General features: G+C 40.0%; 1 protein-coding gene across 6 annotated transcripts in view; it reads left to right on the forward strand.

The window, feature by feature from the left end:
• Positions 1 to 23281, forward strand: part of scaper (S-phase cyclin A-associated protein in the ER) — a 54206-nt gene that overhangs the window by 16795 nt on the left and 14130 nt on the right. For all 6 annotated transcript variants that reach the window (XM_086027176.1, XM_086027172.1, XM_086027178.1 and 3 more), the window contains 10 exons: positions 593 to 674; positions 773 to 925; positions 2347 to 2454; positions 6409 to 6545; positions 7917 to 7982; positions 8510 to 8636; positions 14397 to 14512; positions 19573 to 19696; positions 21012 to 21241; positions 22978 to 23133. In XM_086027176.1, coding sequence (XP_085883302.1) covers positions 593 to 674; positions 773 to 925; positions 2347 to 2454; positions 6409 to 6545; positions 7917 to 7982; positions 8510 to 8636; positions 14397 to 14512; positions 19573 to 19696; positions 21012 to 21241; positions 22978 to 23133 — 1299 coding nt within the window. The remainder of the gene's footprint in view (positions 1 to 592; positions 675 to 772; positions 926 to 2346; positions 2455 to 6408; positions 6546 to 7916; positions 7983 to 8509; positions 8637 to 14396; positions 14513 to 19572; positions 19697 to 21011; positions 21242 to 22977; positions 23134 to 23281) is intronic.

Below are 23281 nucleotides of genomic sequence, written 5' to 3' on the forward strand. Positions count from 1 at the left end.
AGGGTAATGACATTACTCAAAACAAGTTATGCTTTTGTTTCTTCCCCTTCTTGGACTTTAAATTTCTTATGATAACAAACAAGCTTTGAATTTTTTTTTTCTGGCAAATTTATTTCCCAGCATTAAGTTCCACAAAAGAAACATGAATAAATTAATATCCTCTTTATCAAAACATAATGTATGTAAACATGTAAATTTAACATCAGAAAATAAAACGTCAAACTTCACATCACATCTCTGTCAACGCTCTCATCTTTTCTCATGTACAGGTGAGGCATATGTCATATGGAAGACAATGTGAAAATGAGTGCGCTCATTTTGTCTGCTTCTTAAATGGAATGAACTAATTAGTTGTAAAAGTTGCTAAATACAGCGACCACATTGCCAAGTTGGCGACACTGACTTGCTTTTGTAAACAAGCTCCGATTATTTATTATTTTTTTTTTTTTTTTTTTTTTTTTCTTTTTTTTTTTAACATGTTTTTAGTGTAAGTAGTGTACGCCGGTTAAAATAAATATACATTTATCGAAAAATAGATTTATTGTCAAATCCTTTATTTAATTCTTTATAAACCTGTTTTCTATGTCTGAAGAGACCGAGAGGAGCGTCTGGCTGCTCTTAGTGCGGCTCAACAGGAGGCCATGGAGGAGCTGCAGAAGAAAATTCAAATGAAGGCAAGTTTATACAGGGCTCACCTTGCTTCTCTAATAGACACCATGCAAGGCCCCCCTTTTCCCAGCTGACCCCTTGCTTTATGTTCGCTATTCCACAGCATGACGAGAGCAGCCGTAGGCATATGGAGCAAATGGAGCAAAGGAAGGAGAAGGCGGCTGAGCTCAGCAGCGGCCGACACGCGAACACAGACTACGCCCCCAAGCTAACGCCATACGAACGCAAGAAACAATGCTCACTCTGCGCTGTTGTGGTATGTATATCTAGTTAAGTGGGAGACCCTCATGGGATCTCTATGGGATTCGATATGGACGTATAAGAAATTCCAAAGAGTGAGGGAGCCTGCCGCTTTATTTTCTGTATACTGTACAGTACTTACCGGTCGATTAAACATACATTGTAGAACTTTTATCTCCCCCTTGTGTCAAATAAAGCAATTTCAAAAGGACTACCTTCCGCCAAAGTTTTTAACTCAGCCAAAATATTATAATAAATTGAATAATTACAATAGAAAATCTTAAATTAGACTTAAATAAAAAAGATTATGTTGTGTCATACAGACGGTTATTTGTGAAAACCTGGTTACCATGGAAACATGGGTGGAGCATTCTGACATGTGAAACAAGCATCAACTGCTTAGTGAATTTTGCTGAACTGACGATTGCCCTTGATGTAACATCTGACAACAAGGGATCATGAAGGGGTCCACAGGAAGAAGCACTTCATTTAACGAGCTGAGACACAAAGTATCATAAACCATTTCGTAATCCATGGTAAAAGGACTCCATGGTGTCACCATTTGCCAAGCCTATACTATTTATGCAGTTAAAGTCAGTAATTTCCAGTTAGAGTAGATTTTTATTTGGTGAATCAGTATATTTTAGTTGCAAATAACAAAAGATAGTACCAAAAGAAGATGCGATGTTCTCATTAGGTATTCTAATAATTTTCATTGTTTTAAATTTTGATTAAAAGTTTTGTTATTGTCTTATGTTACTATTTACAACCTTTCTCATTGCAGACACTTTGTTTAATGTTCTAAATCTATAGCACACAGTTTCTCGTTTTTCCATTCATAAGATCCCGATTCAACAACTAATAAATGAAATTAAAAAAATTTCATAATCATGGTTTGGGACTTAACTCATTCACTGCCAAACATTTTCAGACCGTCTTTTACCCTAACATTTGAAAAAAATATATAAATTGGTTCCTGGGATTGAATAGCTGCACTATGAAAAGACAAGTAAATTCATCAATGGCACTGAATGAGTTAATTGTAAGTGTAAAATCAGTCCAATCTTCTCACAAAATTTCTTTTGGAAATACTTGACTGGAAATGCCAGACATGGAAATTTCCCTTTAAAAACATTTGTAATTGCACATTTGCTTACAGCATACTGTAAAATGTATATATTTAATTACTTGGTGAGATAAACACAAATTGACATCCTTTAGCTGCGGTATACATCAGGTGACTTGCGAAAACAAACTTATGTACTTTGTTCTGGTTTGCCCTGAGAGGTTCAGCAGTGGTAGGTCATGTCCTATTGGCAAAAAACAACCTGGAGGTATATCATTTCACCGGCATCCCGTGGGGCTCTGATGACCCCTTCCTGCCTTGGTCTCCATTGTGCCAGTAGTGACCTCTGACCACTGTGCTTGTGTTTGCAGATCACCTCAGAGGTGCACCTGTTCAGCCACACCAAGGGCAAGAGGCACCAACAAGCCGTGCGAGACAGTAGCAGCATCCAGGGACGGGAGCTGTCCGATGAGGAAGTGGTGTGTATCACCCTGCTGACGACATGCACGTTTATTCTCCTAAATAATGCCACGCGTATTGCGTAAGACGACAAAGACACTGCTGGCTGTCTTTTATAGCATGGTTATTATTGTTTATGCGCCAACCCTCCCCGCTTTGTGCGATTGCAAATGAGCCTTGATATGTACACAGTCAGGGTTCAGTGCTCCAGTGGAGAGGTGACATCTCCTCATCCCACAGCTTCTTTTTTTTTTTTTTTTGAGCGTTTTCCATGGGAAGGCAGCCCGTTAATGCAAGTTAACCTCTCAGGCTGCAATATGAGATTGGCTTTTCAGCGCTGCTCATTGTGAGGCTGACAACTGTTGGTGCTATATGCAGCACCTTTGGCCCCAGTAGCTCTTTCATTCAAAGCTTTTCTTCCCCGCTCTCTTGTGAGAATAATTGATATGCCCGCCGTCCTTCCTCTCAGGTATTTTCTGTCCAACCACAAGTCAGTTTGTTCCGTTTGACAGTTTAATAAACAAGGAAATGGCGCAAGTGCACAAATATAAACAATCAAATTTCAGTCGGGAAGCTGGATCATAGAGAAAAGGTTGGTAAGCAAGTTTTTAAATTTGCGGTGCTAATACAGGTTATATTTATAGCATTAAATAAAACCGTTATATCATAATAATAAAATGTGAACACGTGTTAAAAATGTAAATATTAAAAGCTGAAAAAATACAAATATGTATACAATTGTATGTGATCCTTACATTCTCATCGTGCTGAAAATAAAATATTGAAAAGTGACAAATGGCCAGGTACTACTGCTTTATTAATGGGCAATACAAAAATCCACAAACGAAGCAAAAACTATTGCTAATACAAAAATTATTTAGAAAGCACTTTTCGGAAGATGAAACTAAAATCCACCCATGAACACTTATATTCATTGAAATGTTTATCCAAATTCATATGTACAGTGAATGATGGAGCCTTTTAGGCCATTGTGGGCTGTGCGTCTGAATGACTACTGGCATGGATCAGATGGCATCTTGATTTGCTTTTTTTTTTTTTGTCCTTTACCGATTTGTGAAAGCTAATCAAGCTTAATAGTTGAAGACATTGATTAAAGAACCGTTTGGCGGCTGCTCACATTATTTATTTGAAACCTAATTTGGGTCTCCACTATTTCATTTATTCCACTGCTAGCTATTTTGTATACTGTGGCTACATAACTCTACTAGTAATGATAGATTTTGAATTAAAATGAAGACTGTTGGCTCCCCGGACCAGAGATCACCAAGTAGTTTTCCCTTACAGACTAGTGGCAAAGGCATTGTGCCTTAATTTTTAGTCTTTTTTTCCCCCTGCAGATTAGCAACAAGCCATGATGGGAAAATCATTTGAATCATGAATCAGTCTTAGTAATCATTAGCTGGCTGGTTTAATGTGATACATTGGTTTAATGTCGGCCTGTACCTGTTTTTTTTCTTTTTCTTATCCCCCACCCCTAGTTTAATGTGTTTCCATTTTTTGTTTCATTTATTGATCATATTTATACACGCTGACTCTTGGCAGCCTTGCCCAACAGAGAGAAGGCAAGGCTGCAAAGAGCTACTGCAAAGTGACCTCCCTTAGGATCCAAGTAGTCCTGGAGGTCTGGTTGACGCTCTTTCGATGGCCCCTAAATTGAGAACCTTGCTGAAATATCGAGAGTGCCAGCTGAAGTTCCCCTCTCACTCCCCTCGCTGTTTTGAAATCTGACACTCGACACCTTTCCAGCAATGAATTTACTTTTATAAAGAAACGAAGAAGGGTTTCAGTTAAACTTGGGTGTCCGATTTGAATGTATGACTTGCCTGTTCTGAAATGGCATCCAAAGGAGGTAGTTTGATACAAAAAAATGTCATGCGAACTCCTGAAGACTGTAACCCCATCCAGTGTCGTATCACTTATCGTCTCGTAGCCGACATGAAATTCAGCTGTTTGCTCAACGCCAAATGGAAAGCTACCCGCTTGGGCCTTTTGTGAGTGACAAAAGAGGCGCTGGGTGAACATATCCCATAGAATGTGTGTTTGTCTGGGCTACCTTTTAGGTCTGTGATAGCTCTGTCTGTGTCAGAGAAAGGGAAGGATGTTTAGAGACGGGTCAGGTTTCTCCCACCAGAGGCAATATGCGGTATTGTGCGGCACCGCAACCCTCAGGCCAGTGTATTTGCTGCTTTGCGATAATGGTTCAGTGGCAGACACCTGTCTATCACCATATTTGACTGTCTCAAATATTCTCAGTGCCATTGAGTTTACCCTAGCCCATTTTGTAGTAACTGTATATGTATTTGCTAAAGCATATACAGCTGCCTGTCAGCATTTTCCTTATCTGACAGCATAATATTTCAGTTTACCTTTTTATATTACCGGTATAATGTATTTTTGGCAAATGATGTTTTGGATGCATTATTGAAACAATTTCATTAGGTGAGTGGCAAGCACACTAGATAGCCTTTCAGAGAGATTACTGAGTGCAAGTGAGATGACATCTATGGTTATGGGGCATGACTGACCTGAAACAGTAAGGAAGAAAAAAAGGCTTCAACACTTGTCAACCGAAAATCTAGTGAACTAGTGACTGTGGAAGTGAAATGTTGTTCCCTCAAATCCCAAAAGAATTCTAGAACTAGAGGAAATGTAATTTTAACTTAATCTTTCTGTGTTTTCATATCCTACATCCTGATCAAACTGGAGATTTGACAAAATCCAGTGCTTCACGTCATAGTTAACCTAGCCAAATGCTCAATATGGATTAGATTCGGATGAATCTTGGTTTGCCCTTACAGAGTCTGTGTGGAATTGAATGTTGATCTCAATAAATAAGATAATGACATGATTTTAGCAATGGAATTTTTAAGCTTCATCAGTGTGGATCAATAAATCCCCCCCGGCAGCTTGACATTGGCATGGAAACAGGAGTCCCAAACAGAGATTGTCCCATCACATAAAAGATATTTAAAATATAACACTTTATTGATATGTTGATTGTTACTTTACAATTATTTTCATAGGCCGATCCATACAATTTATGTTCAGTCATCTTTCAGAACCGATGATTGATTAATGAGGTTTCCCACATCTTTAACTGACTGTGACACCTGTATTACGTTCCACTGTAGCGAAGCCCTCCATTCAACTAGCAGGTGCATCAGCACTTGTCACCAAAGGCTATGGCATCCCACACACAGGTTTAGTTTTGACATCTCAATGGATGTCCTGTATCTGTGGGATCTATCCTCTGGGTTGATGGATGACAATATAATTACGTAATTAGTTTCTTGCACATGCAGCTTGTCGCTCAAATTGGGGTATGTACATTTCACCATCTCTTGGTGGAAATACAAAAATGGGCGTAGGAACTCCGCTGGCCTTAAAGCATGTCTACGGGTGGTGGGCTGGACATTTATAGATGTAATTATAGGATCCAGTGGTGTTACAGACATACATTAACTGGGATTATTTTTGCTACTCAAACTCAACTCATTGGTTGTTTGCCTAATTTACCTCTCCTGAAATATATTTGTATGGTAAACTAAAATTTGTAATGTAATTGTGTGTAATAACTGTTTTCATAAGGAGTCAATTTATCTAATGCAAATTGAGAGGAAACTCCTCCGAAATGGTAATTTGTAAAAAAAAAAAAAAAATCTTATTATTTTTAGTTGATAATATATTTGAGTTGTCCGCCAGTGACAGACTAAAGGTCCATCAGTGCCGATTGACGGACTGTCACCGGCGGACGTGGTTAGTGACGATTAAATTGATGGATGAAAACTGACATCTGTCATTTGTCAGTCCCGTCTATTTTAAAAGGTGCCCTGTCAATTGTCAGCAAAACGGCCATCCCTCAGTGACGGGCCGACGGACCAGTCCCTCAGTGTCACGGAATTCCCACCTCTGGTATACAATGAATAACAATATTCCACTTGTGTGTGCTTTAGGAGCATCTTTCCTTGAAGAAATACATTGTGGACATCATGACTGATAGCTCAGTTTGCTCTGAGAGTGGTAAGGACAGCGAGGAGAGGCAAAAGGCCCGCAAGAAGGCGAAGAAGCTCCGTGCCAGGATGAATTCCAGGTCAGCATCTTATATTTGTTTTTTTTCCTCTATCCGTAATAAAGGTGAGTTGAGTTCATTACTTCCCATCTCTGAGGCACAGAGGACAAAAGTGTTCCAGGACTTTTTGTGGTGATTAAAAAAAAAGAGGGGGGGTAACACATGTTATGTATGTGCATCCTGACTGTCCACAAGGTAACACTAATGACCTTAATTTGTGGGCACTTTGGATGATTACACGACAAAACTGCAAACCCGTCTCTCGGGCCTGGCCTTCCACCTGTAAAGAGCTTTCCACCAAATTGCTGCCCTGCCATTGGCCACATCTCTGTCTGTACAGTATGCATGTATGATCCCTGCCAACTTTTCTTCCTTTATTGATTTTTAAATGAAATATAAAAGAAAATCAATTCTAAAAACAAATAGATGCTGTGCAGCAGAACTTGAACCTGAGATTACTAGGATGAGAAACATGTATTTTAGATGGTTTTTTTTTTTTAATACTGGTTTAAGTTGAATGTAAATTATTTTAATATGAGAAACCAATCTCAAGTGTTTTTTTGGTTTTTTTTTTTGTTTTACTTTTGGTATCTGAAATTGTTCCTTTAGTTTATTAGAGGCAAAGGATAGAGTAAATGGTGTTCTGCAACAGTATTCCTATCTTAAAAGAAAGTAATAGGCCACCATTTCACGAATTAATAAAGCAAATATATTTTAAGATACAGTTAAACCAATTGCGATCACGGTGGAAGATGAGAACGCTAAAAAAAAAAAAAAAAAAAACTGCTGCTTTGACGATCGTCAAAACGAGTTTCTGAGATGACAATTTAGATCCAAAAATGATAAGTTGTTCATACCTGACATTTCCTTTCTTCCTTTCTTTTTACTGCTTCAGATCCGTTCAGGTGTGGCCACTGTCTGCCTGTCATCTGTAACAATAACTAACTCTTATCAGTAGTTCCTCATCATGCCTGTTATAGCATGACACGAATGCTAGGCAAACACATACAGTTTGGCATGAATTCTACAGAGACATTACTACCCTGATGGCCATGACCTTTCAGGAGGTCGTGCTTTCAAAACACTAAGTGATGATACTACTTTTTCTGAAAAGAAGGAATTTGAGTCTTTTGACTTCTGCGAGAGGGGGAATTAACATTATGATTTAATCTTGATTTTAGTTTGTGCCAGCAAAACGCTGCTGCTTTGAGATCAGCAGTGTGCTCTGATAATTTTAGGCCGAGCCGCTCTGCTGACAGGCCAAATAAACAGACTCGGTCGGCTTGAACATTTTCTTTCCTTTCACACTTTCATCCACAGCGTGCTTTACTGGAAGGTTAAACACTTTTCCCCTAGGATTCAAATACTTTTTCTTCACTTGTACCCCTGCAGAGCAAAGCAATACGAGACGTCATTTGACGCAAAGACGCAAGTTCCTGACTCCCCGTACAAGGCCAAGTAAGTGCAATCCTTTTTTTTAATCTTAAATGTTTATTGACTTTTCTCAAATATTAGGAATCTCGCCGTTTTGTAAGTCTGTGATTATTTTGACATTTGATTCAGAGTTGTTCGATCAGTCTCAGAGGGAGGTCACCATCAGGAAAGTGAATCACTTTTTCCAAAGATTGCAAGTTTAGAGAAAGGTCTTCATTTATATTAGTTGTTTTGACAGTTGTACTAAAACTAAAAAATATGAAGGTTTTGTGGAAACCAAATGTAAAAAATTTATCATATTTGCGTATGGCGCGTCTGTTGTTGTTTGCTGCTGTTAACTTAAAAACAAAAAAAAAGAATTCAAAGGATCCTATCGTTTATTGTAGTAATTTGCAGTTTATCTGTATATCAAATTAATTTATGACTCAATATTCAATTGACAAATGCAATATTTATACATCAAATTCATTTAAGACTCAATATTCAATTGTTAAATGCAAGCTGTAGTAAACTGTTGCTCCGATGTTTGCCTTTGTCCACTATATTTTCAGGTTACACCGCCTTGTAAAGGACCTTTTGAAGCAACTGCAAGGCCAAGACAACGGTCAATGGGCCAACAACAAAGTGTCCAGTCTGGATCGAACTTTGGGAGAGATCGTTCGCATCTTGGAGAAACAGGTATCTTAAACAGCGTGATTGAGTAACACCAGATCTGCTTTTTGCCGACCCACGGTTTTCAATTAATTCAGCCACACCGTATTAATATCCAGTGTTTTTTATTTTCTCTTTTGACTTAACTTTACCCCGTCCCGTGCTGGCTCTTAACGGTGGTCCTGCTTTTTTGCCTCGGTTGTCGGCTGAGCCATCTGCAGCTGAGCGCGGGTCATGCCAGACGCTTTGCATGTCTCCTCGGTCATTAGTTGTGTTTGGCTTCGGCTCCCTCTGTCTCACCCTCCCAAGTATCACTTACTCTAAAGCCACTTGCCTTTGGTTATTGACTAATGAAGACCATGTTAACTGTGTTTTGATTGTGCACATGGTACCAATAGAGGTACTTCCTGGCACGAGAGTGAGCATTGTCCCTATGTCTGTGGTTCGTACCTCTCAGACGCCACTGGTTTAGACAATGGCCAGTTGAAATTAAAAAAAAGACGTCGACATTTACGATTATAGTTCATCCACACTTATTCAGCTCAAACTGCATTATTGTAGACCATCACAATGTTTTGCACATTTTCACAGGACTTACACTATTCTAGTGGAAGGAAGGACAATTATTGTGGGGGGGTAATTTGGTAAATTAGTTATGTTTCCAGAAAGAAGCTCTGTTTCATTTGGAGCCTCTCAGATAAGGTAAATAAATGGGCTTGCATTTGTAGTCAGGACCGCAATAACTTCATTAGCTACGTAAATAATGTTATTAATATCAATATCCACACTAGTAAGGCTGTGCAATTGCCATTTAATAAAATGATAAAAAACGCAGAAACACTGCTTTGACTGTTGCTATTTGAAACCTGTTTCAGAATATATATATATTTTTTTTTACTGTAAAAACCATATTAATTTGAGCAGAGGGAATGCATTAAAACACCTGCCAGCATGTTTATGATGAGGGAAATATACAGCCCACTTGCTGTAATGAGGCATAAATTTCCTGCCAAGTTGTGGTTTGCGCCATTATTCCATCCCACTGTGTGTCTGTGGGCGTCAGAATAGAAAGATTATGGAGTCCCATCAGTGACAACTGGGTTAGCCGGGGATGCTATTATCGTATTTCCCCAGGGACGCTTAGAAAGAAGTATTGGCTGGCACAGCCTCCTCTAAGGCGAGAGGAGGAGTCAGCTATGATGTAAGTAGCTCACAGGATGTCACTTACACGAGGAACTTTCCGCTCTGCTCCGCCCACTCTCAACATGAGGTCAGAGGGCAGTGGGCCACCGAAGATGTGCTTCATTTACCAGTGCTGCTGTTGCTGTCAAAGAAGCAAATCAAGGGCCTTGTCTTTCACCTCAGTTTAAAAGCTCATTTTGTTGTCAAGTTGTGCTCTACAATCTCACATAAAATAGAGCCATGGCCAAGCGTGATTGGCAAACGAGGCAGTCGGGGGAACACTTTGCTCTCTAATCCCTGGACAAAGTCAAATAAATAGTCTCCGTCAGCATGGCTGTCTGGCCCCCTCAAGTCGGTGCCGTTTAGATTATTTGACCTAACAAGCTTCTCTCATGTCACTGACTCACCTACAGATTTGTTTTTCTGCCCCATATCTGATTCAGTCTCCACTTTCTCTGCTAATTCTGTAGACAACACCCAACACTCCCCTCATGCACTGCTGTTTTGGCCCCACCCCTTCACACACACACACACACGCGCGCGCACGCACACAGACCCCAACACTGCTCGCGAGGTTATGTCGTCTCTCTCTGACCCCGGCTTGTTTCTCCCTCTGTGGCCTCTAATGGTTTATTTTGTGTCAAACCTAATTCGAGCTGTACTCCATGTGATTGAGAAGCAAATTTTTCCAATTTTCTGCTCCTTTTTCCCCCCCACACACTCCTTATTATTACCGTTATGAACTGCCCAAAGTGTTTATTAGTGTTTTCAATTAAAGCCTGTCCGAAAATATGCACCGTGTAAGAAAATGTCAATAACACAGACCTGTGAGTACCTAAAAGTGTGCGCTCTATTTGCGTTTTCAATGTCAGCTGTCAGAGCCTGCTTGTGCCAAATAGGGACTGGCAAAGTTTGAACTTTGAAAGTGTGTTTTCTTTAGGTCAGATTGACAGCACGGGGCTAGCGCTCAGTGACAGCAGAAGCGAGTGCATTTCTTTACATGTTCATCTTCATTAGGAAATGATACGTTCAGAAAACAAGTTGTGCATTCAAATGCTCTGCAAAGCATTTTTCTAACTGCATTCATTTATAATAATAATAATAATTATAATAATAATATAAATTGACAAATTCCAAATTGTATTTGTTAGATGCTTTAATCTAAAAAAGACATTGTGCAAGCATGAACACTGCACAATTTTACATATTCTTTTCAGTCTAATTGCTTCTTGATTGTAAACAGTGACAGTCTAATCTAGTATAATTTTGTTGCGTGGATGACAACGAGCTTCCCAGACTTGATGTCTTGTTGTGTAGACCAGTGTTTCTCAACCTTCATAAGCCAAGGCACCCATTTTGCATGTGCATAATCTCATGCAACAAACAAATCGCCACAAAAAGTATGAATGCTGAAATAATAACGATATCGCCTCAAAGTTTTACTCATAAAAGCACAAATCCCAATTCCAGTGAAGTTGTGACATTGTGTAAAATGTACATAAAGATGGAATACAATTATTTGCAAATCCTTTTCAACTTGTATTCAATTGAATACTGTACACTACAAAGACATGATATTCAATTATCAAACTGATGAACATTATTGTTTTTGGGCAAATATTCTCTCCTTTGGAGTTTGACGCCTGTCGCACGTTCCCAAAAAAAGACAGGGGCAACGAGATGGAATTTTGAGGAATGCACAGAAAAAAAAAAATGTTTGCACAGAAAGGCCACAGAAAATTGAATTGGGTTAGAGCATTCGGCAGCTGTTTTTACTGAGTCAGTAACAATGTTAAATATTTTTATAAGGTGCAAATATAAAACCAGACCAGTTACATACTAATTCATTATTTTCTCACCACAAATCAAAAGTGTGTGGAATTATTTTTATCTTTGACTTTAGGGTTGCTCTGGCCATTTTGATTTTTTTTTTTATACTTAATTAGCATGACCATGTATTTTGGAGGGGAATATATACCCCAGTCCACTAAATCTTACACCAATACATACACACAGAAGTTTATACTAAATTTCAAAACGTTTACTGCCTCTTGCGGTTTGCCGCCGACTGGGCCCGAGAGCTTTGTTTGGCCTTTTCCGTAAGACTGTGTAATGAGAATGCATCACGGTCCCCTCATGCAAATGTGAGACTTTCAGTCTTCTATCAACTTCACTACATGCTTGTCCATCTGTTGGTCAGGCTGGACTAGTGAGAGACTATTACCTCCTCTCCATGTAATTAAAATGTCTGCTGGGAGGAGACTACAAAGTGCAATCTGGCTGGTCTGTGCACATGGGTGCAGGAATTAGCAGCTGCTGCTGCCCTCCCATCAGCTGGGGTAACAATAGTTGACCCTGGACAGTAATTGAATAAGATTCTCCTTCTTGTATTATTCAGAAGCCATCCTTCTAACGTGGGTCTTAATGATTAGCCTTTGGTGGCCGTTCTGTTAAAGAAAGATAAATTAGCTACTCCTCCTGTATTGTTAATATTGATCTGGCGGTTAAAATTGATCCAAATAAATGGAAGGGATCATGAACTGTATTTTTAATAGATGTCTGCCCTATAAAAAAAAAAAACAGTAAGAATGTGTTCACTAGTTAGATTTTAGGAAATGTCACTTCCACCTTTTGTTCCATATTTAATTCATATATTTGCTTGTCCACCTGTCATGTGTTACTGAACTAAGTATTCAATTAGTGTTGAGGGAATTGCAATTAATTGCTAAGCTAACAATGCTAATGCTAACAATAAAATGGCTAGAAACTACATTTCCATACATACGTAGGTAGCATTGATGAATGAAGTGTAATTCTTTAATTAAAGTGCCAACTACAAGGAGATGTAAAAGTAGAAAAGTCAGGCTACTAGGACTGTACCTATATGATGGGTAGTTTGAACGTAATCCTTTTTAGTCAGTTTTGTTCCTTTTTCACAGCAGATAAATCTGTCATCAGAAGATACCGGCTAGCCAAGCTCATCGTCTACTTTTTACACGAGACAGCCAGGACTGGGCAGGTCCCATTTAGCCCATTCAATACTCTTTAATAAGCTCTAAGGAGAGAGCTGTCTCACATTTAACCGAAGAGCTCAGATAGGCGTTGATAGGAAAGTTAAGAGACGGGCTAAACTCTGTGTCTGAAACCCAATTGATTAGGAGTTGGGCGTTCTACCTAGTCCCCTTCAGTTATTTCAAAATAGAAACACAGCCCAAGCCATCTTTAGGACATTTCCTGTTCTGTTGAAGCAGAAGAGTCTTTGTCATGCTGGTCTAGGTTTTTGTGTCAAACCCTGAACTATAGTTTGTGTGCAACACAATCAAGGAGCATTTGCCTCCTCAGTTGGCATGAGTGACAGATGAAGAGCTTATCTGTAATTTAGTAAAGCGCTTGACTCTCAAATGTGTTCGGGCTTGTTGGCAACTTACCATCTCAGCAACAAAAGCGCTGTGAAGTGGCTGGATATTAGTGCTGTCATAGCACTAAGGAGTCTGTAACCTCATTAGGAGGAGGGGTGACCTTCAGTGTAACGCAGCTCGCTGAAGTCGTGCAAAGTAGGTCCTTCAGCAGCCAACCCCTACAGCTATTTCCTCCCTACCAACCAGACACAAATACACCTTGATATGGCCAACCACCTTACAGTCACCATGAACAATAATCAACAATATTATTAACAGCAATCATGTAATTCATTTTCACATTTAGGTCAGTTGAAAAAAGAAACATTTGAGTGTTAAGCTAGGGTCAAACATCTAAGATTGCGGAGACAAGTGTCTGGAATTATTTTTCTTTTACTAAGCAGATAACCAACGTGAGACATTGTACTGCAGTTCCACTGAGTGCAACGTACAAAGCTAATGTTTGGCAGTAGGATTAGAGAAAAACTACGCAGCACATTTCTGGGGCATATTTTTTTCAGGGAACACGAAAAATTGAACCAATTACCGACTATGTATTAATTATTTCCATGAAAAGATACCTCGCGGGGGGAGCATGGCCACAGGTTTCAACACAACCAACTTAATCCGACATTTGAAGATCAAGCAATTGGAAGACATGGTGAGTTTACGAGGCTCACTGCATTGAAGCAGCAGCAACAATGAAACGGCAGCTAACGCAGCCCATGCTGACCAACTCAAACCCATATCAGCGCGGCAGGCAAAAAGGCAACGCAAATAACCAGGGAAATAATGAAATTTATCGGACTTCATGACCAACCATTCTTGGTGGTGGAAGACACCGGATTATGCCATATTTTTCTGTAAATTGTTGTTGGAATGGAAAGATTTTGTCAGTGTCTTATTGACTCCGGCCATTTATTGAGACCACCCTTGAGCTAATCAAAGCATGTACCCAACATAGCCATTTCCCCTCTACTGAAATTTTATTGCAGGTGGGACAGGCTGCTCGTTTTCAGATCTAACAAGGATACTTTTGGGGTCACTTTTGTTTTCAATTTCAATACCCTTGCCCCTTTAGAAGAAAGAGGCTTCTGCCCTCATGGGAGCCATGTAATCATGTCTGTCCAGTCTGTGGCTTACTGTCTTAAATGTACCTATTTGTTTTTCTCTGTCTTTGTCTCTCTCTGTGTCCCTTCCTCTATAGAACACAGCAGACCAAGTAGCCTTCCAAGTGGGCGGCGGCTTATCAGCTTTGGAGCAAATCCTGCAGGTCGTCACTGCTGCCTCTTCACCGACCACCCTTCCCCGTATTCCTTACAAGTTAGTACCACATTAAAATTGTACTTGGATAATGTACTTTACTGAATGCAGTTCATTTTTTTTGTGTATACCCCACTTCCTTTCCACTTGCCCAAATCGCAAGTACTACAGTGTAATTGTCAGACAAATTAGGGGGTGGGGGGCTGTTTTGCCTGAAAGTTAAATCCTTTACTCATCCTCCAAAACACTGCGTTTAGCAATTTTTGAAATATTATTAAGGATGTCATCTTAGTAATTCTTCATTTAATACTTTGACTGTTTTATGCACAGAAATGACACCGTTACAGTTTCACTTTGTGGCTTGTATCCTTCGGCTGACCTCAGTGATGTCACGCTGCTTCTTTCCTATTCGTTTTTCCTCATTGCTGTAATTTAGTGAGTTTATCTCAACAAATCACTGGTTTATGGTCACTTCTCAATAAATACTCTTAAAATGCATCAATAAGTAACAATATGTTCATAGAAACTTGAAAGCGGTTCCATTTCGCCAATCAATTTGGGTTCATTCTTTACTCTGGCAATGTGTCCCATTTGCCATTTAGAGTGCATGGTATGTTTGAGTTGTGGGTTTGGCGTTAGCCAGGCCTTCCCGTAGATAACGTTAGAGAGGCAGCCCTACTTGCTAGTGGAACTCTGTAATGGAGCAGAATGGCCTTGCTCTTCCATTCAATTAGCATTTAGTGGTCTCTAAATCCCTGCTAATGGAGAAATTCTTTTATTTATAAGGCTTTTAAGTGCATTACTTGTCTATTGATTTTTCTTTTTGTGATTTTTTTTTTTTTTTTGTGAAGGGGGATGGTTGAGGGCTCTAATCAATCATCGTAATCAAAGGGCATCCTAAGCAGCTGATTTCTGTTTAATTATTAAGTTGACCATGTTTTGATTCTCTCTTTACTAACCTGTCACCTTGTATAGAAAAATCATTCTTCTTTGAGTTCTTTATAGCAGAATATCTGCCAAAATAAAAAACTTCATAGCAGTAAGTATTAAAAGCGGTCATACAGCTCTCCTCATCCAAAGCCAAATAGCTTTAGAAATTGAGCTTGATTGGTCATTGGTCACTTTTCATGTTTCACTGGCTATATTCGAACATCCGTGCCTTAGCTAAATGTTAAAATAAAAGTCTAATGCCCCTTTGTCCAAAACAAGCACGATTAATAACACACTGTTCTGTGGCAATGTCACAAGAGTACTGGCTCATGACTACCTTTTGTAAGATACAATAAATCCACTTTTAAAACAATACAATACAATTCTATACATATAGCGCATTTCACAACAGCTACAGCTGTAACAAAACACTTTACATACAAGATGGAATTGTCATTATTTGTTGCAATATGAGCGTCACAAATATTCCGTTTGCCACTTTTGCAGGTAGCTTGCAAATAGAAGTAGTCAGGCTTTCTACTTGTCTCACTATCCTTGATCTGATTGGCTACACATCATAATGGACCACCATGTAGACACTAGCCCCAGGGTGTGTGCTACGCTATCTGTTTACAAGTGATGCTACCATATTGATCGCCTCCTCTTGCCAGATGAGCGGAGCAATTTTACAACCCAAAAAGGATGGCAACTGCGGTGATGCACTGGCCGTATCTCTCCCCAGGGATGTTCCATCCTGTTACCATTGTATTAATGATCTAATTCGTCTGCAAACTTTCACTTATGTCCCAGTGTAACCCTGTGTTGACTGCAGGCGTGTAGAAATAACATTTTAGTACCAGACTTCTTCAGACCCTCTGTGAAATGACATAGATATGTCATTAGGATAGAATGAGTTAATTAGTTCCACAAAAAGTAGATTAGAATCACTTCTCCGTGCAATGCAGTGCAGTCCTGAATAATAGTAATACATGCTTACTCCTTCATTGATGTCATTGGACGTTTGTAACTGTACCCAGTACGTAGTTAATACTACTTAGACTTCAATAGACAGATTATGTTATCATGGTAACTTGATCAGGTGATCTCCACGGAAAGGCTTCAGGAATCCAGGGACATGCGTGTTAACCCAATTTGTATTTGCACCTCTTGTCTCATATGACGTGGTGCATCCTGTGAAATCAGACCTGCTGCCACTGGCTTTATTTCAGGATGTTTTCCACCATTTGTTTGAGTGTGTGCATGACGCTGTGTTACGGCTCATCAGATTCCCCACCCCCTCCTACCTGGCTAGTGTTGAGCAACAACCAGAGTCGATGTCCTGGAAGCACTCAGGGTATCAGAGTGATCAGCAGCAGAATCAAATTAAATGTCATTTAGATAGTAGTGAATGAAGGGATTGTTTGACAGCACAAGGAACTGGATTTCCTCCTCACCTTTTCTATTTTGGCTTAGGATTCGTTTTCTTCCCCTGAACACAAATTTGCCCTGTTTAAGAGGCGGTGACTCAACCTGATCTGGAAGTTGGTCAGATTTCTGCCGGTTTACTCCAGCCAAGCTTGACTGCTCACATGAGAAGCATACAGGGAGTGAGAAATGTGAGACTTGAGAAGCACTGATCCCCAGGTAGATAAATCAAGGCAGTGACAAAAAGAGCTTTTTGAATGTTTGCCCTCTTTGTAAATGGCATTGAGAGATTTTTTTTTTTTTAATGTTGAAATTACTTGATTACATTAGTGTCTACTTTTTAATTCCTATCAATTATTAAGGTCAGCTTAATCTCTGAATTGTTCCAGTCTTGCCCATCAACCTTTCTGCACTTAATGAAGAGATACGCTAACAGAAATCGCGATAAACTCCATCTCACAACCCTGTCATGCGAAAGCCCAGAGGCCACCCAGGCAGCTACAAATTGGGGTTAAAGTTGATCAGGTGTGTGTCATCCCTCCACCTCTCTTCCACATTTCTCTTAGGATTTAACACAAAGCTTCACAGGTAAAATGTTAATCCCTCTTTTGTGAGGTTAATTTGTCCATCATTTGTGCAGATTATCGCTTATTGGTTATTCCATCTGAAATCTCTTGATTTAGTCAGGATGGTAATTTTATAGTACAATTGTGATCATTATCTGGTCTCGGTGGATGAACGGATTTGCTGTGGTCACTTTTGGGATCATGCAAAGAACAATCAGAACCAGCGTGGAAATGCAACTGAAGGAATGTTGCCTCCACTGGTCAACTGACACGCCTAAGACAATATGTTTGAGTAACATGAGACAAGATGGCGTGGCACTTTACCAAATTGTCTCTCAAAAGTCTCTTGACTGGAGCCGTCACGAAGGGCTATTGGAATAGCGAGATTCACAGAGAGGGCGGCCTATCAGGTGTCTGCTTCATCAAGCTCAATTAGGTGGGAGGAAACCAAAGACAGATCGCTGCGATGCTTCATTGTACAAGCTGGTGTAAGGGCATAAGACAAACATGTCTTTGATAGACTCCCCATTTGTTCGGAGATGACCAAAGACAAGCCCGATTAGCTGTGTTACAAAGCAATTGCATGCTCATTACATTACCAGTTGGGTGAGTGGATTGTTATGCCAGGGGCCCAGATTGGTATCTCGAGCACAGAATTGATTTCGGTGAAGTCCAGTCAGAGAAGAGAGGAAATAGACAGCATTTAATCAAATCAAATTTTTTTTAAAAAAGTTCCATTGTTTACAGTTCATAAAATAATAAATGTAATGCTGGCTTTGCTACTCGCTAGGTGTACTTTATTGGATGTTTCTATGCCATTTAGAAGGAAGTATGCACAACAGGCCTACAGTTCACTCGTTACTTGTGCTATAATGGACCTCAATTAACTTGTTGCTGTGTTGATAGCTTTTTGGCAGAAGAGTCTTAAGAGTCTTTTAGACTTTTGTAATGCTGCTTGTACAGTAGTATGAGGCTAAACTCTAATCTTGGATACAATCATGGTGACGTCAAGCACCTTAGTTGACTCCTGTCCTTGGCTACCACAGTTTTGATTTTGTAAGATGTGTGCAGCATGTGATTTATGATTTTATTCAAACTGACATGACATTTTTGTTCATCGAAACAAGCTGATCATTTTACCACAGTCAAACGAGACGAATGCCATCTTGGCAGCTCACAGCTTTGTTTCAGTGTGTCTTTGTGTATATTTTTGTTACCTCCTGCACCACAGTGCATTTTTTCATCAGACTTTGTTTGCCACTGTACTGTCTTAGTTTAGATAAATGTGTTAACATGTTATGGAAGCACAAGATGGCTGGCTGCTACTAGAGAATACTAACAAAGTTACTCTCTGACTCGGGTCTCCCTCAACCTAATATATTTTCCTTGTCTTATGCCAGCGTGGCTTGACTGAAAACTAGCTGCAGATGTGAATGCTTTGGTAGACATCAGCATGTTTACCAATTGAATTTACCATGGCCTGCTTTTTAAGAGAGAGACAGATTTCCTTTTCCCATTGTGCAGATAGGACATGCCATGTTGCCAGTTGCTAAAATACACAGTTGTCAGGAAATATTAACTGATCAAATGGAGGGAGGAGATGTAGTTGTTCTTGTCACCACAGAAGGACTGGTCAGTTACCTGAAGCATCAATCTTGTTTGGAGTTTGTTTCGGAGCACGATACAGAAGTAAGCTGCCTGGGGCCGCAAGGAACTGCTGAGAGGAACAGTGGAAATGCTGCAAAATCTCATCCCAAGATGTGACTGAGATTGTGTTCCGCTGCCTTAAGGAAGTCTCGTGTTGGAGGGGGTGCCTGCTCCTCCTCATAAGTAGCTGATACGGGTTTAATCCGTTAAATTGACTGCCGGTTCTCGCAGTGCCACTAAGATAAGACAAACTACACCCTTAAGGAAGCACAAATACAGACGAGTGTGTTTAGTTTCGTGATGAGTGAATGAGTTCCGTGACTGAAAGTTCAGTTCACCAAAAACAAAAATACTTTTGATCTTTTTTTTTTTAAAACGGATTAATGGCATTTCCATTCACTTCAATTGGGGAGAGTTGATTTGAGATTCTAGTGTTATGAGTTTCAAGTATAAATGAGACAAATTTAAATATTAAATCAAAGTACCACTGTATTTTGTTTATCCTCAGTCTGTGACAATGTATTCATAATTGCCAATGGCTTTCTCTGTTAGGTCGCTTTGTGTTGCTGTCAATACCTACTACTCTACGTGCTCCTGTTGCCCCCTCAACTGCTCCTATGTGCTGTTCAGCAACAAAATCGCACTCCTCATGGACCTGCTGCTCCACCAGCTAACTGTAAGTCAGTGCACTGTAGCAATGTTGTTTTCATTTAAGCCACCTCATATTTTTCACTAAGTCAATTTGTGAGTAAATTGAGACAAGATCTTTCTTTTCCCCTAGTATTCATCCTTATTTGTGATGCTTTTGTTTGGTGGTCTGCCGTGAGACATTTCAAACGTTAAATAGCTGCCTTGGTTATAATTTTGGTAACTTACTTTAATACTTTTTAAAGTATTTTTTTTTATACTTTTACAGTATATGAAGCTCTTATTGGCGCTTAATGTAATACCATGCTTATTTTATTCAAGTTCCAATGCCATGTTTTGATTGTTCAGTGAATCCTTTAGTATTTAAAAAGGAAAAAAAAAAACACAGTAGAGCCTCTTCACAAAGAGTATTTGCGTGCACAGTCAGTCAGGCGGCTTTACAACACGTCAGGTCTTTTTCTTTCATCACCCTGTAACAAGTCAGCTTCATCTCGCTGCAACCATGTACCGGTGCCGGCGAGCTGAGCCATACTCGCAACACAGACGGGACATGTTGCAGGCACTAGTTTATGATACATGGATGAACTCTATTGGGGTTTCTTTTTTCTGTTCTGAGTTCCAATTCAAAGCAGTCATATTTCCTTAGGGCACACAGAGAGAGGTTGGCATCTTCGCTTCGGTTTATATAAAACATCCCAGCAAATGCTGCGCTGATTGACATGTCTAGTAGCGTTGCAACAGACAACAGTCTTTTTCTTTGACCGGACAAATTGTTTGCGCGCTGACACATTATTTGCATTTGATTTTATTTAACACTTTCCCTGTGCCTCTATGCACCTACGTCCTGGTATTGAAGTTGCTAGTGACTGAGGATACGGCATAGGTTTTGTCAGTGTTATGTTATGAGTAAATCTCCTCTTTAATTAGATTTTTGGAGAATGTCGGCATTGGTCTAGGTTTACCTACACTGGGAGCATTCAGCACAGCCATTACAGCCCATCAGCGGTTTTAGCATTACACTTTGCTGCCTAAACCGAACTTTCTAGACAATGATCGAAACATACAGTGGTGAGAAAGTCTTATGGTGCTATATAAAATGTTCTCATCTAGTTTAAATTGCCCTGTATATTGCAAAATGTATTTCTTAAACAATATTGAGTATTTTGTACTTGAATATGTCTGCAGTAGTAATGATCTGTCTTTGCCTGTCCGAGGTCTACATTCCAGCTGATTAAAACTGTCTAAAATGTTAATTTTCTTTTTTTTTGTTCTTCACATACTTATAGCAGTTACTGCATATTTTACATGTTGGCCTCAGTGCGATCTCTGTTTTTGCTTTGCAGCTTTATGTTCCAGATGAGGACAAGTCCATCTTTGGCCGCAGTGTTAACAAACAAGTGTTTGAGGGTTTTACCACCGGCCTATTGCAGACCACAGCAACCATCTTGGGTTGCCTGTCTCCGCTGACGTCCGAGTCAGGAAAAGCGGAAAACACGTTGATTTCTTCGCCAGATGCCAAGGTCAAAAGCTGCGCCACAGAGTCCTTCAATACTCGCACACAAGACCTAATCAGGTATTTCCCTTATTCTTCATATTTATTTCGTAGTTCATGTTAGTGGCTTTATGTTTTCTTAACTGTGTGTGATAATTGTTCAACCTGTGGATCTTCCGTGGCATGCCTTGTGAAGTATTAGCTGAGAAAATGTAAGCCCTGTTGGGGGGGGGGAAATCCAAATGGTATCTTGTCAGAATGAGAGTAGTGTGAGAATGAGCGTGTATTCTGGCATTTCTCCAACTTGTACTTTATGCACACACTGAGCAACACATTTCAAGTAGGATCAATTTCTAAAGGGGTGGGCACAAAGTAGCGTAAACAAAGAGCACTTGCAGGGCTTTGAAAGGTTCCCTTGAACCTGGCGGTGGAGCTCGCCATGTGGATCTGGATTGTCGGAGGCAGCCGGTGATGGAGAAGTATGCGCTATGAGGAAAGGCAGGCCTGGCCCCACGAAGAAGCCGATGGACGAGTGCGTCCTTTCCACCGTCCCTCCCACAAGCCGTGATTCATCATGTTGGAGCAGCTGCAAGGAACCACCACTCTCATCCACTGACCTAGTCGTAACCCTGGAGACAGGGAAGGGCTTGAGAAAAATGGCGTCGTCTCAGTTAATCCCAAGTATGAGCAGAGGATTTACCTCAACTGCCTTCTGTAATGTATTAGCAAGTGAGAAAGGACAAAAGATCAAAACATTTTTTGCTTTCGCTTTGACACTCTCATTATACCGTACCATATATCACATGGAAAGCAGCTCACAATTTCGTTTCTGCTTATTACCACATTCTCAGTTTTCGTTTCAGTGCTTTTAGACCTTCGTCATTGTCATAAATGTTTTCAGTTCGGGCTCATAAGATGTGGCGCCAAGTGGCAAGTGCGACCACCAAGCAGCTTGTCAAACATTACGCAGACGTTGAACAAAGCAGTCAACGTGAGGATGGATCCTTTCAGCCAAAGTTGGTCTGTGAAAGAGGTAGAAGTCAAAACAATTGGAACGGGTTCAAGTGTCAAATGGGCTGCAATGGAATATCAGCATTGTCACCTGTTTTAAGGGGCCCCCCAATTGTGACTGACTAGACATAGAGCTACACTACATGGATGGTAGTATTGAATCACCAGGCTATTATACAAGCACTCTCTTTACACCAAATTCATCCAACCATGTAATTCCCCAATCTGGCAAGTAGGTTCTTCACACCAAATTCATCCAAAAATGTAATTCCTCAATCTGTTTTCTCAAAATTGAAATGTTAAAAAATCTGCAAACTTTATTGGTTGAATTAAATGATGAATGGAATTAAGATCTTGAGTCAAAATTACGCAGCGAGTCAAAGGCTCAGATGGTGAGTAACAGTACTTGAGCTGAGCACAAATATTTAGGCATGCTGGAACTGCAGGAAGACGACGACCCCAGGTAAGTATATAGAGGCCCAAATCCTGGAAGGCACACAACAGTCCAATGACACTATTAGGAGTGACTTGTGACTGAAAGACCATAGGGAAACATGATCATGAGACCTGTCATTGGCAAAGACAAATTGCAGATATCACAGCAATAGCCGTGGGTAGAGGGTTTAAGTGAGGTGTAAGCTTTCCGTTGCAGAAACGTGCAAATTTGCACAACAAAAAGTGTTTGTTTTCCAGCATGAGTTCGGGATTTATTTGGTGAGACATGAAGTCATCCTTTGCCCATTTAAGTGAACATTTAGGAACAAAGTCCCTAACCTGTGCTTGTCTTTTTTTTGTGTTTCTTGCAGTTATGTGGTTAACATGGGTTTGATTGACAAGCTGTACGGGTGCTTTCTATCTATCCAAAGCCCTGTGGATGAGCACCCCAAGATGTCTGCTTTCCTCCAGCAAGCTTCAGCTTTGTTGTACAGTATGTGTAAACTGTGCTTTGTCGTAACTGGACGGTAAGCATGTCCCTGTCTCTTTCAAACGCATCACATTTCAGTCGTACCAAGAGTTTATTGTGTTCTCAATTCTTGATCACTAAAGACGACTCCCATGGTTACTAAAACAAAGACGGTTGGTTCCTCGGTAATCAGCCGACGGATCGTT

The sequence above is a fragment of the Filicampus tigris genome, chromosome 4, assembly GCF_054856515.1.
Source record: "Filicampus tigris isolate MCC_2025a chromosome 4, RoL_Ftig_1.0, whole genome shotgun sequence".
NCBI classification, from domain to species: domain Eukaryota; kingdom Metazoa; phylum Chordata; class Actinopteri; order Syngnathiformes; family Syngnathidae; genus Filicampus; species Filicampus tigris.